The sequence below is a fragment of the Taudactylus pleione genome, unplaced genomic scaffold (assembly GCF_031769625.1).
Source record: "Taudactylus pleione unplaced genomic scaffold, aTauple2 ptg000005l, whole genome shotgun sequence".
NCBI classification, from domain to species: domain Eukaryota; kingdom Metazoa; phylum Chordata; class Amphibia; order Anura; family Myobatrachidae; genus Taudactylus; species Taudactylus pleione.
In genome coordinates, this window is record NW_028284408.1 from 22,285,960 (window position 1) to 22,305,024 (window position 19,065).

The 19,065-nt window shown below is 40.6% G+C and overlaps 1 protein-coding gene across 9 annotated transcripts in view; it reads left to right on the top strand.

Annotated features, from left to right (window-relative positions):
• Nucleotides 1-19,065, top strand: part of PRPF40B (pre-mRNA processing factor 40B) — a 155,012-nt gene that overhangs the window by 93,896 nt on the left and 42,051 nt on the right. For all 9 annotated transcript variants that reach the window (XM_088446345.1, XM_088446416.1, XM_088446708.1 and 6 more), the window contains 5 exons: nucleotides 2,339-2,447; nucleotides 3,976-4,126; nucleotides 6,038-6,171; nucleotides 13,629-13,743; nucleotides 17,231-17,322. In XM_088446345.1, the coding sequence (XP_088302471.1) occupies nucleotides 2,339-2,447; nucleotides 3,976-4,126; nucleotides 6,038-6,171; nucleotides 13,629-13,743; nucleotides 17,231-17,322 (601 nt within the window). The remainder of the gene's footprint in view (nucleotides 1-2,338; nucleotides 2,448-3,975; nucleotides 4,127-6,037; nucleotides 6,172-13,628; nucleotides 13,744-17,230; nucleotides 17,323-19,065) is intronic.

Consider the following 19,065-nt stretch of genomic DNA (forward strand, 5'->3'; position numbering starts at 1 on the left):
GATTTATGCACAAACATTGGTATGACTAACAGAACTGTTATTAGTATTCCTTGTGTTGTAAAGAACTCATTGACACCCCCAACTTTTGACACACCAGAAACATTGAGATGCTTAGGAATCAATATCGGAAACAAGTTACAGAACACACTGTACATTCTACAAGAAAGAAATATGCCTGTGATGAATACTTATGTACATAAGGAATTCAGGGCCTGATTCAGAGCCGCTCGCTAGCGCTTTGCGTTTGCAAGCCGCCCGATGTTCTGCGTACGCGCATTCACACGCTTCGTTCTGTGCGTGTGTGAACTACACACTGCGATCGCAACCCTCTCGCTCGCCCAGCAAAGGCAGCCCAGGGTAATGAGTGACAGGAGAGGCCGTTTGTGAGTACTAACAGGGGCAGGACACTAATAACAGGGGGGGTTGGAGATGCGAACGAAGGCGTGCCTGGGTGTTTCAACGCCATTTTAGAGGCGTGCATAATTAACAGGCAGCATCATAGTACACGTCACTTGCCTTTTTTTTGCACTGATTTCCTCGCAATGCTTGCGGTAGGGTAAAGCTACCTCAAGCACTGCGTTCGCATCCGATGGTGCTCGATGTACTAATGTTCTAATAGACTTCCAGGAGATGACGTGTTGCTGGTGGGCAGCTTTGCCTGTGCGATTGGGCGTACGCATACACAAAGTGGCCGCTCACTAAGACATGGTGGGCGTGTTTATGCCTTGACGAGCGATCGCTTCCCGTGGCGTCACTTTGAAAAATTTGCATATGCATCTAGCAAGCGTATGCAGATAGCGAACGGGTCTGAATCAGGCCTTCAGATATGGAACTGCTTGGCCATATTTACCGTTGGACATAAAGCATAGTTGCCTACGTTTTTGGACTGCCTCTGGAAGATACTGGAAGTGGCGTGGCACTGTGTATTGCATCATTACGGCTTCAACAAACTGCAGAATGTCACAATTCATCACATTTGCAGTGGGAGGAGCGGCCACAATGACACGAATCACAGCGAATCTTATCATCACAGCTCCGCACTGCCCACTTCAATGCAGATGTGCACGCAATGTGGGAGGGTTGTCTACTATCTTTGGACCATCTTTGAATTTCGAAAGTGTCCCAGACATTCTCGGAGAGTAGCCAAGTATGTGGTATGAATGACTTTGAAACTAAAGAGAAAATGCAATAAATACCTAAATTAAACTTGATCTTATTAAGGGGAATTTACCAGGTTCCCACTTGTTGTTTTTTTGTTATGCTTTTTATCTTGTGTAAAAGCAGACAACCTGGTCATTCACAGATCACTGCTTTACACTCATAGCAGCCTTGCTCTAATATTGGGACAAATGTACTCAAGCTTGTTATTAACAATATAGCACAAATAGGGCCTTACACAAACACGATAAGTCCTACACATAAAGGCAGAGGATGTGCCAAGTTATAGATCATTGGGATTGTTATTGACAGTGGGCCTGATTCAGCTTGGATCGCAGTTGCTAATACGCACGCAATCGGCCGATTGTTCTATACTGCACATGCGTGCAGACCCATCGCAGAGTGACAGGAAGTTCCATTTGTGAGTGGTGACGGGGGTGGTCGGGGAAATGCAGGCATGCCAGTGCGTTTGAACGCCGTTGCATGGCCGTGCATAAACTATTCACTGCAATGGCTTTTGCAGTCTGAGGCCTGATGGCATGCGCTGAAGTTAGCAAGTTTTGAGTAAGGTCAGGGCTTGTGCAGGTGTGCGTGAGGCTGCGATGGTACTCTATTGTACTGATGTTTTCACAGTCTTGCTAAACATTACGGATGTGTGTAAGGTAAAATGGACGTCCTGACGTAGTGCTGCGGCAGCATAGCGATCACTATCTCAGTTGAACTGCGTGCATAATCGCAGCTGCGATCGCAATAGCGATCCAAGCTGACTAATTTATTCTTCATATGTCCCACATTTAATAAACATCTTAATGTGAATTCATAATTATGATGATGAATAAAAAAATATATATCCACTAGTGCTAGGGTATTACAACATATCTATATTGTTTTGTTTTCAAATTATTATCTTCTACCATTTTTTGCTACTGTATAAATATTATATTGATGCAAATTTATTACCACAGCAGAAAACCTCATAATTGAACTTACAGATGTATGATAAAATACATATCTTAATAAAGCTAAAAAACTGACTTCAGGAGACTGGAGGGCTCTGAAATGGCGTCACAGAAAACAGCACAAAACATGAGCTACGGAAGTGTATTGGTTACATACTCATCCTTAGTTACACCTTCTACCTTTATTTGGTAACATGCTGTAAAACGATCTGTTTTTATAGGAAAGCTGAGCAGATGTTTGGGGAACAAGAAGTTTGGTCGGTTGTTCCAGAGCGAGATCGCAAAGAAATATATGATGATGTACTATTCTTCCTTGCAAAGAAAGAAAAGGTAACAGCTATTTCTTATCTGTGGGCAGCCACCCGCTTGTGCCTTCTTGGTAACACATTGTATAAGTTTTTGTTTCACCAAACCTCCACCCAACTGGGCAGGATGAGCTGACATATTTCTATGCTCTGGCATGGGCCAGGACTTTTACTAGCACATCTTTTCTACCATTAAGGCACATTCTAAACAGAAAAACAGAAACACATCTATATGCACTCAAAATACAGTGTAAGAATAATGAAACATTACAGATTTAACAGAAAATACAGGGCCTGATTCAGAGCCGGACGCTATTTGCGCTCGCTCGTTCCGAAAATGGGCCGGATATTTAAACAGAGCGCTCGCTCTTTGCGGTCTGTTGACGCGAACGAAACATGCGCTCGCTATTTTTAAAAAAACGCCCCCTGGCTGCTCGCATCCTACGTCATCTCCGCTATTTATTAGATTAATCGAGTACATCGAAAGGCGTATGAACTGCTCGCAGTGCTTGTGGTAGGATTTTCCTACCGCAATCATGCGAGCAGTTCAGGCTAAAAGACTACCAAGTGACATGGTCGATGACGCTGCTTTGTTAATTATGCACACCCTTAAAACGCCCGTTTTGACCGTTTGGCACACCTGCGTTCGGATCTCCACTCCCCGCACCTTCCCCCGTTACCACCCACAAAGGCCTCATCCTGTTACTCACAATAGCAGGCATTCGCTATTTTGTGAGCACACAATTTCCGACCGCAATGACTGGTTCGCGCATGCGTATTACAACCCATACGCATGCGCAGTTGTGCGAACATCGCTCAGAGCGAACGAGCAGCCGCTTACGAGCGGCTCTGAATCAGGCCCACAGATCCAACGTGCTTTTACTCTTATGACTTATTTAATAGAGACATGAGGCTCCTAAGAGCCATATTTGGGATAAAGTAGGAAAGTTGTAATTAAATAGTGTGGATAACATGGATAGCAGACAGGCTTTGTAGTTTCAGAATGTAATAAATACAGCAGTTTTTTGGGGGAAGTAGTTATTAAGTTGACAGTAACTACTGATTTAATTAAACAAAATGGGATACATACAAATTGTCAACATTAATTCTGCCGACAGTCAAAATGTCGACAGCAATTATGTCGACAGGACAATGCCAACGCGGTTGTAATGATATTTAAAGCATTTTAACCATGTCAGCATTATAACTTTATACATTATAACTTTAATTTTAAAATTATAATGGCGACATGGTTACAATGCTTTAACTAACTATACAACTGTCCAATAAAGGAAGCATTAATCCAATAAAGGAAGCATTAAATTGGCAAGTGTTTGACACATTCATCATTGTTGTTCAGTATTTAGTACCATTGTAGTGGGATATAGCATTGTAGTGATGCTAGTTAGACAATCATTATGCCAACCTTAGTGTCTTGATATTCTATCATGTAACATAATTTGAGTAAAAGGAAAGTGTGTATATTTATGCTACAGAACACAATGAAAGGTAAAGGTGAAAATTAGACACAAACTTTTCTTCTGGTTGTTTAGGAACAAGCAAAGCAGCTGCGGAAACGCAATGTTCAAGCATTGAAAAATATCTTGGATAATATGAGCAATGTCAGCTTCCAGACCACGTGGTCAGAGGCACAGCAGTACCTCATGGATAATCCAATGTTTGCAGAGGATGAAGAACTGCAGAGTGAGTCTGTTCTCACCAATATACAAATCAAACAAATACTATGCAATAAATGTCTGTACAATACACTGGCAGTATGCATAGTTTTTAAACACCTGTGGCCTGATGCAAAATTGAAATGAAATCATCCGTATATATTTGTATGACTTTGCATCACCTGTACTTGCATACGCTCTGTTCTACGCAGTGAGAAAACATCCACAAGCAGGTGTACTATCCGTTCTGCATCAGCCCCCTGTATAGCTGCAGTCTCCTTATATTTGTATGTACGGGGGCCTGATCAAATATACCCCATGCCAAGATGTTTTTGTGCAGGCTCCTCCTGGCTGCACCTCCAATGCATGAGACCCCAGCCATTTTTTTACAACTCTGGTTATTTGGTATGTTAGTATGGTAAACTCAAATGAAGAAAGTGATACAATAAAGGTGTCAAGAGTACAAATGACACAAGAGAAGTTGTTAGTGGTACAAATGAATGGACACATAGCACAAAAAGTGTGAGCCACTTCACCTTCAGATATCACCGGAGTCTGACAAAATGAAAATATAAGTGGAATGGAAGCGGGAATGGGTTAAAGGAGTGTAATCTGAACAAAGGAGGAAGGGGAGAGGAAAATACTACATATAGGGCAGCACAGATGGTATAATGGTTAGCATTACTGCCTCACAGCACTGAGGTCATGGGTTCGATTCCCACCATGGCCCTACCTGTGCGGAGTTTGTATATTCTCCCTGTGCTGCGTGGGTTTCCTCCGGGTGCTCCGGTTTCCTACCACAATCCAAAAATATACTGGTAGGTTAATTGGCTCCCAACTCAAATTAACCCTAGTGTGTATGTGTGTGCGCATATGATAGGGAATATAGATTGTAAGCTCCACTGGGGCAGGGACTGATGTGAATGGCCAAATATTCTCTGTACAGCGCTGCGGAATATGTGTGCGCTATAGAAATAACTAGTAATAAATAGGTCCATACCCACAAAGCTGCATAGCTACTTAAGGAACAGGGAAGCATTGGGAGAATTATACAAAATGCCACTGAGTTATGTCCTGGTTACCTTTATTCATGCTCTCCCATTTCAATAGGTTTCTATTGTCTGAACGTAGTGCTGCTTGTTTCACTATGCATTTAGCATTTATCAACCTGTGGAAGGAACAGAAGACAATTGACATGCTTTGTTCCTGTGTAACTATCGGACTGTGTCATTCTGCTGAGTGTTGGACAAGGCTTTATGTGAAAACTTTGAGATCATGGTGTGATAGCCACATTTACTGCCTTATGCTAATACGAGTGTTTGTCCAACTAATGTGGGAGCTCGTGGCTGGCCGCCGACACTGTCATCATAGTGTCTGCACTTGCACCAGCCCCATTCTCACGACTCAGAATTGCACTGAGCTTTTAATACATGCCCACAAGTCCGGGCGATTATGTGCGATCGCATTGTCAATGACCAGTTCCCACTGTCAAAACACTCTATTTCACTCTATTTCACCGAAAGACAGATCTGGCCAAGTTCCATCCTACTCAGAATAGGACGGACATACGCAAAATGCGTAACTTCACTTCTGTACATGCTCTTTATGTAAAAACTCACTGCTTGTGTCCATGAACAGGGATCCGTGTGACTCCATGTGCACAGCACAGAGACATCTGTCATTTATGCTATTACTCCTTTTTATTTAAATTATAGATACAGAGTCCTAATACACATCTTGCAGAAATGTTAACCGCACACGTTGGCAATGATCTTATAGGCAAGCATTTGGGATTATTTACATCATGTGCAATCAAGTTAGTTGTGCATGGAATGGACTTACACCACTGTTAGTAAATAACATTAGAAAAGTTACTAAATAAAGAAAATAAGTGTAACTATTAGTTGCTATTGTCACTTTATATTGCTTTTATTTCTAGATATGGATAAGGAAGATGCACTCATTTGCTTCGAGGAACACATCCGAGCCCTGGAAAAAGATGAAACAGAAGAGAAGGAGAAAACCAGGCTTCGGGAAAGGCGCCAGCAACGTAAAAACCGTGAATGCTTTCAGGTACCTCAATACCTTAGTAGTAAAAAATAGCTGCACAATTAACATCACACATAGGGCAAAATTGACTAAGCGGCTGGTTCTAAACCCCGGCAGTTTGATGGCGGTTTTGCTATACATTTACCTGCTATTTCAGCAAAAACGCCTGTCTAAGGCTTGTCAGTTTTAGCGGTGGGTTTGATGGCTGTTTTATGATGGTTTTCAAAACCCCTGCTTGATAAATCTGGGTTTTCTATTCTATTCTTCTATGGTCTAAAACATTCATGGTGATTTGATATTCAATTCTGTACTATTCTAAGTGTGCTTTGACGGCGGTTTGGGGCGGTTTTGCTGTCCGCAGATTTACTAAGACCAAAACCACTTACACTCCTCATAAACCCACAAGTAAGAGTAGTCGGCTGCCTGTTTCTATGATGTCAGGTGAATGTTGTTTCTGCAAAAGCACCATTACATTTATATGAATAGAATAACTTCTAACCCACTGTGGTCTGTTTCTGTTGTATAAATTGAATGAGATTTTCTATAACAAAGAGTAGCACAAAAAAAAAGAAAATGAATAGAATAGCTTTATTCCACAGTGATCAGTTTCTATGCTGTCAACTGCATGTTGTTTCTATAATAGCACTATTAAATTAATATAAATAGAATAGCTTCTAATTTGCAGTGGTTTCAATAGAAACCACAGTGAAATAGAACAGAAACCACTGCCACATAGAACCGGCGGGTAGTCATTTAAAAACCACCAGGGATTGACGGGGATTTCAGTTTAGGGGCAAAATTTACTAAGCTGTGGTTTCTATTCTATTCTAAACCCCGGCGGTTTTGTGAAGGGTTCTATTCTGTTCTAAACCCCGGGGGTTTGGTGGCAGTTTTGCAGCGGTTTCTAAATGACAGCCCTGTTCTATTCTATTCTAAAATGAGTTTTGACTGTGGTTTGGCAGCGGTTTTGCTATCTGCAGATTTACTAAGGCCAAAACCGCTGCAAAACTGCCATCAAAACACATTTTAGAATAGAATAGAACAGGGCTGTCATTTAGAAACCGCTGCAAAACTGCCACCAAACCCCCGGGGTTTAGAACAGAATAGAACCCGTCACCAAACCGCCGGGGTTTAGAATAGAATAGAAACCGCCGTCAAACCGCAGCTTAGTAAATTTTGCCCATTATATTAGTAGAGATCAATACAAGAGCTGCACCTCTAGAAAATATGACTAATTGCTACCAGCAGGTGGCAGTAATAGAACACCCTACTATTGAAGAAGAGCATTACAGAAGTAGGGTGAGAGCTAAAAGGATTTTGAGGAATTAAAACTCGAAAGTGACTTGGATAAACAAGTGCAACCATACATACATTGTATATCTAGTACAACAAACTGTATTATGGAAAGATATTAATTAAATCTGATTATTGTATTTATTTATTATCCTTTATTATATAGCAGAACATATTACACAGCACTTTATAGAGAATAATTAATTAGCAAGAAGAAGCAATTTAACATGTCCTGATTTCTATCCTCACAGAATAAGTGAGCCCAAGATTGCACTCCTGCTCTTGTTCATTATCTTTTCTTTATTTGGTGCTAGCATTTACACAGCATGTTAAGGAGAATATATAACATCATTAGCATCAGTCCCTGCCTCCAGGACACCTGGAGGAAACCAAGGCAAACATGGGGGAGAACATACAAAAGTCACACAAATAATACCTTGGTCACACACTGCGAGGCTGCAATGCTAACTACTATGCCATTGCCTTGTGGAAGCGCAGTATTACAGTAGTTAGCATTGATGTTCAGACTACACTATTACATCCAGGGCACTGTATGGATTGTGAATGTTGGGGTTTTCAGAATTTGAGAGCTGCAGCTGGGGGTCCAGTTCTCACTTATCCTGCCTTTGCTCTGCATTACATATATTATGACCATTAATTATTGTTGTCTATTCAAATCATGGCATATTTCCTATTCCCAATTTGATATAAAGTAGTAGGTTAATATGCCCGAATTTTTGACTCACTTGGGGAATACAATAACCTGGAATTTTGTAAGATCGATTGAGCTCTGACTAAATACTGGAGAACTGCCAAGTGACATGTAATAAATGCTAATCTCCGTAAAATCGACAGAAAGCCATGATTTAACATTCTGCGCTTAGTAACGGCCTAATTGGTAAGAATGTAGCAGGTTTTCTAATTCGATAAAAAATAATAAGGTTTTATATCATAAAAAAGAAAATCAAATAACACAATCTAATAGGTATCACAAATGTAATCAATACATCTTACACCCATATGAACAGACATAAAAACAATCGGGTTGAAACGTCGCAGTTGATTAATAAGAATGCTGCTCTTCTATTAAAAGGAGCTATTGTAATTATCAAGTTCAAATGCAGGCCAACATTAGTAGTAGTTTAGTGTCTATCCACTTGTAAATATATACAATATATACTTCCTTACAATATACACTTGTAAGGAAGTAGAAAAGTATATAGCAGCTAGTCACAGATTTCATTATTAAAAGAAATGTGTCTTTATGTCTGTGCTAGCGTCCCAGCACAGACACTAGTGCATGAAAGCACAATATTCAATTGTTGGAAAGCAACTCCCTTATCCAGTAATCCCTTTGAATTAGATAGGGGACGGTTAATTTTCGTGATCACAACTATGGATATATCCGCTCACCTCTCACCTCCACCGTGTTAAGGCCGGGGTGCCCATAGCTGCAGCTACGCACAGCAATCTGCTCACCTTTCCAAGATGTACTGTGAGCCAGTCGATCTTCCGGTATCTCACCTCTTCCCAGTATGATGAGCCGGTCAGAGTTCGCGTGCCTGCGGCTAGGGGTATACACTATTCACCCCTCCAAAGTAGGCTGAGTGTCAGGAATGTGATCGCTCGCCAGGCCTCAATGCAAAGTCCACTCAGCAGAATTACGTACCCCCGACCTTTCTTTCACTGGCACCGAGCATGGATCCCATCATTCTCAAACTCTCGCTCCAGTGAGGACTGATACTTCTTCTGCAGTAATGCATCGTCCTCCAATACCATCAGCGAGGACGCCGGTTCATGGGCGCATCCATCTTGCTTCTGCCATGTGATGTTGGATCGACCAATCAGATCTAGCCCTCAAGTCTGCTGGGAATCTGCCGCCAATCAGCGACAGGCACTGCCTATATAAATTCTTCATGGACTTCATTCAGTGCCTGTACAACGTCTTCTCAAGTCCTAGTATTTGGCTCCTGATATCGTCTAGTCTTTGACTTCGTTTATATCTCCGTGTCCTGCTCTTTGTCTAAAGACGCTACTTTGGGTACAAAACCCGAAGCACCTATAGTGGCACACCTGCACATTTCGTCCATATCTCCGTGATGCATCTCAGTGTTCTACATCTGGAGTTCGACGCACCGTTGTGTACCCAGGACCCACACTCATCGCAAGCCAAGGTCATCACAGTCTAGCTGGATATACCTCTATACCTTTGTCCTAGGATCTCCGTCTTGTCTTGCTGGGTGTACCCCGGTGACTCGGACTCAGGATTCCTGCATCCATCTAATGAGGATAACTCAGCATCATCTGACTAGTGTCCTGCTTGTTGTGGAGTTCACGCACTAATATCAGTCGTCCCACTCCTGCTACGCTGCCACCTTCATACCTTCTCGTCACAGATTCTCAAGGTTCGAGTTCTTATTATTCTGGACTTTTTGGTCTGGTTCTGCCCATCATTCCCCACTCTCCTCTGTTTGTTCAATAAAACCTCGTATTCTTTCAAAACCTAGGATTCAAGTCTTATTTCCCCTATGAGGAAAAGCTATCTGAAACCTTCTCAGTTCTTGTTACCATCGTCTCAGCCCGCAGAGTCTGATCCATCACAGGAGGCCAACTTTCCTAGAGTCTTGACATTGAGAGTCCGCTGGATTATTCAGTGTCTGCAGATGTGTGCACACTGTTCACCCTTCCGGAGTATGTCGGGCAGTGTTAGTACGTCCCAATAGCTGCTCCGTTGCAGATAGCTATGATGAATAGTGGCCACTAATGGGCCAGTGTTATGAGGCAAGGTCAGGTAGTGAATCCGAACAATTGGCTGCTAATAAAATTGTGGATACAGCAACGCTGGCGTCAACGCGTTCATCTCTGTTCGCCTAGAGACTTTTTCAAGACTGACTTTCAATTGGAGGGTTGCTATATATATATATATATATATATATATATATATATATATATATATACAAGCAGATAGTCAATCCTAGGATAAACTCAGAAGGCAGTCCGGGACTTGAAAAAATATATTGGTGTCATATACTTCAATATTTTTTCAAGTCCCGGAGTGCCGCCTGAGTTTATCCGAGGATTGACTATCTGCTTGTGTTAGGGAGGCACCAGGGCAGCCTGTGAGTGATATTTGGACTGAGTGCCGGTTCGTGTTCTGCATTTGTGTATATATATATAATATATATATATCTATATCTATATATATATATATATATATATACTGTGTATATATAATTATATGTTTAATTAGTTAAAAAAATGTATATGTAACAAACACACATAATTTCTAAAAATGAATTTTCGATTAAATTAATGTATATTGTTTTTTTCATTATTTGTTTTTCAGTTTGAACAATATATTGATTAACACTATTTCTCTACGACTGAAATAAAAAACCAGAGCAAAGCATAACATGCTAACCTAATAGAAATAAAGAAAAATGTAGAAAAATATAAGAAAAAATATGTTTTGCACACAAAATACAGTATATGCCCACATATAAACATCCCTATATGCAAAAACATGTATATACATATACAGTAGCTATACATATATACACATAGGAAGCATACACACACACAACACAAATATACACATGTATATATCTGACGTTGATTAATATAAAGCATTGAATTTTAACAGCAATATTGCTATACACTTCAACAACAATAATAATAATAATAATTATAATAATAATAAATTGGAAAATCTGCTACATTCTTACCAATTAGGCCGTTACTAAACGCAGAGTGTTTTCCTCCTTTGTTTAAATTTTGCATTTTTGAAGTCTGATACTTGACTCCCCACATATGCTGCTGGTTCTACACGTGCCAATTTTCTACATATTAATTGATTAGCGCTAGGAGCTAGGTAGAGTGTCACGCTGGGCTCCCCTACTGAGGGGCTGAAAGCTATGGTCCCGGGTTGAGGAAGGAATCGGAGGCGAGGGCCTGAATGTAAGTTCTCCTCATCCACAAGTATCAGATGTTGACGAGACCTGACCAAAGGTGCGGCGTCTAACCTGCCGGAAAGGTGTTCACCAGTGACCCCTCCAAGCGGGATATGGGTTTAGCTGCTCCCGGCAAGCAGGTCTTGGCCCTTTGGTCAGGTATCTGATACGAGTGGGAAATGGAGAGAGGTACACCGCTATGGCCCAGAGGAAGTACTTTGGAGAAGTACTAATACGTATTCTATACCTTTCGGTACAGAGTTGGCACAATGGGGATTGCTTCCAGTAGTGGTACAGAATGACAAGAGGGAAGGTCCACTGAGGAGTAGGATAGTCTGCTGGCACTGGAGGAGGGTGGTGGTTATGCTGACTGCACGGAGTGTGGATACTGGTGCACCGTTGGTACAGAAGGTGATTCAGTGATTGTACTCAGTTGGTGTGTACAGAGTACACGATGTGCGAATCCAGATGCACCGGAGAGTGGTTCCAAAGTTGTACCCAGTTGTGAGTACTGAGTACACAACGTGCGAATCCAGACGCACCGGAGGATGGTTTAGTAATTGTGCTCAGTTGTGTGTACCAAGTACACAACGTGCGAATCCAGACGCACCGGAGGATGGTTCGGTAGTTGTACTCAGTTGTGTGTACCGAGTACACCACGTGCGAATCCAGATGCACGGAGGGTGGTATCGAGATGATATTTGGCAATAACTCAAAGTTGTATCCAGTTTTGAGTACTGAGTAGACAACGTGCGAATCCAGACGCACCGGAGGATGGTTTGGTAATTGTACTCAGTTGTGAGTACTGAGTACACAATGTGCAAATCCAGACGCACGGAGGGTGGTATCGAGATGATATTTGGCAATAACTCAAAGTTGCATCCAGTTTTGAGTACTGAGTACACAACGTGCGAATCCAGATGCACCGGAGGATGGTTCGGTAGTTGTACTCAGTCGTGTGTACCGAGTACACAACGTGCGAATCCAGACGCATGGAGGGTGATATCGAGATAATATTTGGCAATAACTCAAAGTTGTACCCAGTTTTGAGTACTGAGTACACAATGTGCAAATCCAGACGCACGGAGGGTGGTATTGAGATGATAATTGGTAATAACTGGAGAGTGAGGAACAGGAACCTAGAACAGAATGACGACAAGCATACACAAGTAGTGACGATGTTGCACAGGCAACTTCCTGGTGTCAAGAATCCAGTTATATACCCTACGGTAGCAGTTCATTGGAGAAGAGCGTCAGCTGACCGAGACTACGCTACCATTGGTGAAGGAACAGTCAGGTGAGAAAGACTAACATGGCGGCTCCCATGACGGCAACCTCGGAAACCAAGACACGGAGCCACATATGGAAGTCTAAGAGCTCCTAAGGCAAAATCCTCAATGTGTCACCCTCCACCACACCTGACGTCTGTCCGCACGAGAAGTCAGGGGAAGCCGGTGCTGGCATAGAGTTTCTACCACCTGCTGTCTTAAATGATTTTATCATTCGTATCGTTGCAAGTTGCCTACTTGATTTTTTCAGGGTTCTGAATAAAAAGCGCAGAATATTATTAGCAAGTACAAAAATCTCCAAAAACACATTTCCCAAAATTCTAAAACAATGCTTGGCTGTTGGAAGTCGCAGCCTTCCTGGAGAAAGTACCATCTCTAAATTTCCCATAAATGCATCAAATAATAATATAATGTTGTTGTGTTACTTTCAGATTAGTTGTTTCTCCTTTTTGAAAAAAAAAAAACATTTATGTGGTATACGCCCAATATCAAGTTTGTTCCCTATATTGTAGAACAGCTGGCGACTAAAAAATGAATATGTTCGTAATGTGGTGTGGTAACCTAAACACTGACTGCTGCATCACTTTGTCATACTGTGGTGTAGGAATTGCTGAATCCCTGGAAGCAGATAGTATTATGCTGTGTAATCTTTGCTTAAACATTTGGGTCGCTCCTGGTATCCTCTGATTTCCCATGCTGTTCTAGATCAGTCTGTCAGAGTTTTACTGCACTCATATTGCCGTTGGCCAACAAAATATTCTATTATTATGCAATTTTTAGTTCTTTATTTTATGGGTTTTTGTTGTACTTTTGAAGTGTTTACATCTTTAGGTATATGAGTGACAATCTGTACTTTACTAAACATCTGTGCTCCACAGTCTTTCATGAATGACAATACCCATTAGGATCCTCTCAGCTAATGTGCATGTCTGTGCGCCCTGTCTTTCAGGTGTTTCTGGATGAGCTACATGAGACTGGCCAGTTACACTCCATGTCCACATGGATGGAGCTTTATCCGTCAGTAAGCACTGACTCGCGCTTTGCTAGCATGCTGGGACAGACAGGTGATTCTCAACTAAATAGCACAGTAAATATCACTGTTTATAGGAGTTACTGCAATATTTCTATACAGACAATTCACAAAAATCTTAAAATAGTTAATGAAAATGTAAATCCATAAATGTCCGGTGCGTCAGTACTTAAATTAGTGATCAGCCAGTACTAAGGAAAATAATATAAGTAGTGCCTACTCCGTGTACAAAACCAAGCATGACAATACTAAATAAACCCCAACACTTGCTGGAAAATACCTCCCAACTAAATATTACTGGACTCTTATAAGGAAAGTATAAGAGAAAACATTGAAGAGTAAAACAATTGTTATATATACATAATCCAAATATAGCAGCATAGATTAACTCACAGACTCAGTGGCTCTAATATGAGCCAAATAGACTAAACATTGCAGGATATTAGTAGGTTTCCCCAACCCTGGGGATTGTGACAGGTGTCAGATAAGTGCTGTGCACTGAGCATTCTAAGCCTCAGCAGCCGATCACCCTCCCTGGAGTATGGAACCACAAGAGCAGCTGCATACAGTACTCCTGATCTCCTCCAGTACGTACAGCTTCTGTCATTCTGTGGTCTGGTGAGTGGCTTCTAATCTGTATTATATGGAGTAGCCCAGATATGTAACATTTTGGACCCCTACTTGAAGTCTGCACCCCAGCAGCTGTACTACTAAATGTGAGTGCAAGATAGTTAGATAGAGAGTTTCCTCACACACATCATTTTCAGCAGATCACAATCAATTAATAGAAAATAGTGACTATAACTAAAAGTTTATAATAATTCCACAATAGTAGAATGATAAATAATCCTCTTACAAAATATTCTTACAAAGGATCAATCCTGAAATAAATATTGGTGTTAAGAAACCCAGCAGGTATGAGAGCAGCATAGGCAAATGCAGGGGGGTTCCGTTTGCTTGGAAACCCCCTCCCCACTCCACACCATGACCACAAAAGATATAGTACAGTATATAATACAATTTTACCTGTGGATTTTTTAACATGTGTCAGCCAGTAATGAAGTGTGTACCAACCAGGAGATCTGGAAAACATGCACTGTTAGGGTTGCACTGCTATTGACCATCTATAGGGTAATTATTAATACTGTTATTCAGTGCATAAGGAGACCACCATGTACATATATGCAATGGCAATGCAAAGCATTGGAGTCTGGCAATTAAAAAGCAAATACATTTATTATTAAAAGATCATAAAATAAATATTGTATAATAAATTCACATACACATTTAAGAACAATATTAATTAAAAACTGTGAGCAACAAAAAAAACTTCTTACACACCGGACCAGTGAGAAGAACAAGTGCAGCGACATCTCAGTGAGGCTATCTCTGGGAATCAGTCCATCTAAGGAACATCACTATGCATACTAGTATACCGGACATCTATGTATAGTGGATCCAATAAAAGTTTACTTACCTGAAGTGGGAGAGCACAACTGAGTATTCTAACGTTCTCTGGAGAATGGGTAAGATTAGATCTTCTAAAAAGACAGAGTATTAATACTATCCAAGTTTAGTAGCCATTATTCTTATTTGGATATTTCCAACAGAGGATTCTATGTATGCACTGTGGGGTGCAATGAGCGTCTTTCTGATTTGGGCCTGTATTTAATTAGAGGTGAAAAGCTGCGATCAGCGATAAGTTTTCGCCGGTGCATGGTTTCGCCAGTTTTCAAAGTATCGCCCTATTCAATTCCAGGACGTTTTCGCCTAGGCGAAAACTCCATAGGCAAAAACTGGCGAAAAAATGTCTCCACCAAAAGGCAGGAGAAAAAGAAGTGCAAAATCCATATTTTGGGGTAAAAATGGGGGGACTTGGTTCAGAACCCTTTAGACCCCCCCCTAGTGACTAATTAAGCAAGAAAAAGAAAAAAAATATCTTAATTCACCCCAAAAGAAGATATGCCATTTTTGGGGCGAAAATTTAAAAAGTGTTGGAAAATGGGGCTTAAGTACTGGGATGGGTACTTTGGGGTGCTGTATGGATGGGACTGGTGTTTTCAGTATTGCAGGTAGCTGCAGCAGGTGTGTTTTTAACATTTATTTATTCTGCACTTTACAAACCCCAAAATATACTAGTATCCATTTACATGTACCCCCAATTTAACTACAGCAATTATTTTTCATAAAAAACATTGCTTAATATAATTTTTCCACACTTATGCAAATATGCAGAAAACAGCCCTTTGACTCAAAATAAGATCCCTAATTAGTTTTATTATGGCTAATAATACACTTCTATATTGATAGCTTTATTGGGGGTACAGACTCATTTTCCCCCAAAAAAACCTGACCTTTTTGCCGGTTCCGCTATTTGCTGCAGTTGCCCATATGCGTTTTCTCCTGTTTTACAATTGAATAGGGCGAAAAGTGGGTGTGCGCATTGACTAAGCAGGCAAAAATGTTGCCTCAAAACACGCGAATGAGGCGAAAAACATCTCGCTTTTCGCTGATCTCGGCTTTTTCGCCTGTAATTCAATACAGGCCTAGGATTCAAAAGAAACTGCACAGTATCCAATTGGAACATTTAGCCACATATTTGTTACTTTGTATTTGGACTCAAAGGGCAAAATTTACTAAACTGCGGTTTGACGGCGTGTTCTATTCTATTCTAAACCCCGGCGGTTTGGTGGCGGGTTCTATTCTGTTCTAAACCCAGGGGGTTTGGTGTAGTTTTGCAGCAGTTTCTAAATGACAGCCCTGTTCTATTCTATTCTAAAATGTGTTTCGACTGTGGTTTGGCAGCGGTTTTGCTATATGCAGATTTAGTAAGGCCAAAACCGCTGCAAAACTGCCATCAAAACACATTTTAGAATAGAATAGGGCTGTCATTTAGAAACCGCTGCAAAACCGCCACCAACCCCCCGGGGTTTAGAACAGAATAGAACCTGCCGTCAAACCGCCGCTTAGTAAATTTTGCCCTAAAGCTCATTCCAGTAGCACTTTGTACAAATTTTGGTTGCTCAGTTTTTAATTAATATGGTTCTTAAATGTGAATTTATTATACAATATTTTTTTATGATCTTTAATAATAAATGTATTTGTTTATTAATTACCAGACTCCTATGTTGGGTATTGCCATTGCATAAACAGGTCAGCACAATTTATTTTTCTTTTCTTTTGTTTAGATCATATAACTTGAGAGGATTGGAGTACTTTTTGAAAAAATTGCTGCAGGCCTGTTTAAGCATTGATTTATTATATTTTTTGAATGATTATTTTTAGTATATATTGATACATATTATTATAATTATTTAATAATCACGGACCACATGTGATTAAGTGCCATTAGGTCTTTTAAATGTATTTTTCTGTTTATAAGTACATATATGTCCAGAGCAGTGCTAGGTTCTTCTGCTGCTCCCCAGACTCCTGTTTTGCTCTCATGCTCTGGAATGGTGCCCAAATGTGAAATAAAAACATAGAGTCTCTCCCTGTCCTTTTCCTCCTTTATTCCTCAGGCTCTACACCGCTTGATCTGTTTAAGTTCTATGTGGAGGACCTAAAGGCTCGATTCCATGATGAGAAAAAAATCATTAAGGATATTTTGAAGGTAAGGCTAGCAAACCAGCAAACAACTCAGTATATTGAGATGTGTGCAAAAGTGGTATCATACTGCAGAGATGTGCTCATTCATTCATTTATTTTCATCAACAATTTTTATTTAATTTTTCAAAGAACACACAGAAATATAAAAGAAAAAAATGGGAGGTACATTAGAAAACCAGGGGAAGGGTGGGAAGGGGACCACAGTCCATATATACAAAACTATACAGTACAATAAATAGAGCATAAAAGAAAGGAAAGAAAATACAGTAATAAGCAAAACAGACAGCACTATAAATATGTACAGAACTAAAAATGGAGGCTATTGGTGTAGAGAACTTATGTTGATAAAGGCGTGTCCCTAAGCAGTAGGTCCGCACCCTCACTGTCGGTTACATATTCGTGCCAATTAAACCATTGCATGCATCAGTGGTAAGGAAGCAGACGTAGAATACAGAGCGTCCAACATTTCCATCAGGAAGGCAAACTGTATCATATGAATGACCTTACAGATAGAAGGCAGGACAGGAGTTTTCCATAGTTGCGCTATAGCTGTCTTGACTGGGAGCATCCCCAAAATATGTGAAATACATCTCCAACACTCCTCCAACACCTCATTATGTGTAATCTGGCTGGGGTGAAGTATAACCGATGGAGCACCTTGTACTGTACCTCCAAATTGCTGTAGCATTTGGACAACTTGTGGGCGGTTAAATAAATAGACCCCTATTGCTGGGATGAGAAGGACTCCTGGAGATCCCATTCCCATTGAATTTGGGACTTGGTACACACCTAGCAAATATATCTGCAGATTGAGTGATCTGCAGATATATCTGTAGATGATGGTCGTTCATATACACTGAACGACCATCATCTTCCAGGCAGCTGCGGGTCCTGCAGACCACCTGTACACACTGCCCGATGGACATATATATCTGCAGATATATCTGTCCATCGGCTGTGCAGCACAGTCGACGCGATATGTCTGTGAACGACGTCGTTCACAAACATATCGCTGGTACACACCGGCCGACAGGCACCAGATATATTGGCCGATCAATTGATCGGCCAATATAACTGTCAGTGTGTACCCAGCTTTAGTCTTAACTGCTTTACCACCACCAAGACAATGGGCATACCAGAAGCCAATAAGCCACTTAGAATTACCTCTCGTTATTTTAGATAAAAGATCTGGGGATGCATTCCAAGATTTGGTTTATTGCTAATATGGAAAAATTTACCTTTGCTCTTAGGGATCAATCAGATAAATTTAATAAGATTTGGGACCCATGGTTTAATTATTCAACTACTACTATCCCTAGGATTGATGCCTTGTCTCTCTAAATACTATATTTTAGAAATGCTATGGTGGTATTATGTGCATAGGATGGGTTCTAATACGATATTGTCAAATGCTGGACCCCACCCCCGGCCTCCTATATATCAAGATAAGGTGATTATACTCCTCTCTATGAAGAAGATATTTTACATATAGGTATTCAGATTGGTTTCCCCCCCTCCCTCCCCCACCTCCCTCTTCCTGTTTTGGTTTTCTATTTCCTTCTCTATCTCTCTTTTTCTTTTAATTCAATTAATATTGATATGAATATTTAAGGTGAATACTTGTGTTGTATAATATGCTGCGGATATGACTTCAATTTTATTGATGTTATTTATAACTCTAAAAATTTGATTTCGATATTATTGTATTCTCCTTTTTTTTTCTTTTTTTTTTTAATAAAAATTGTGG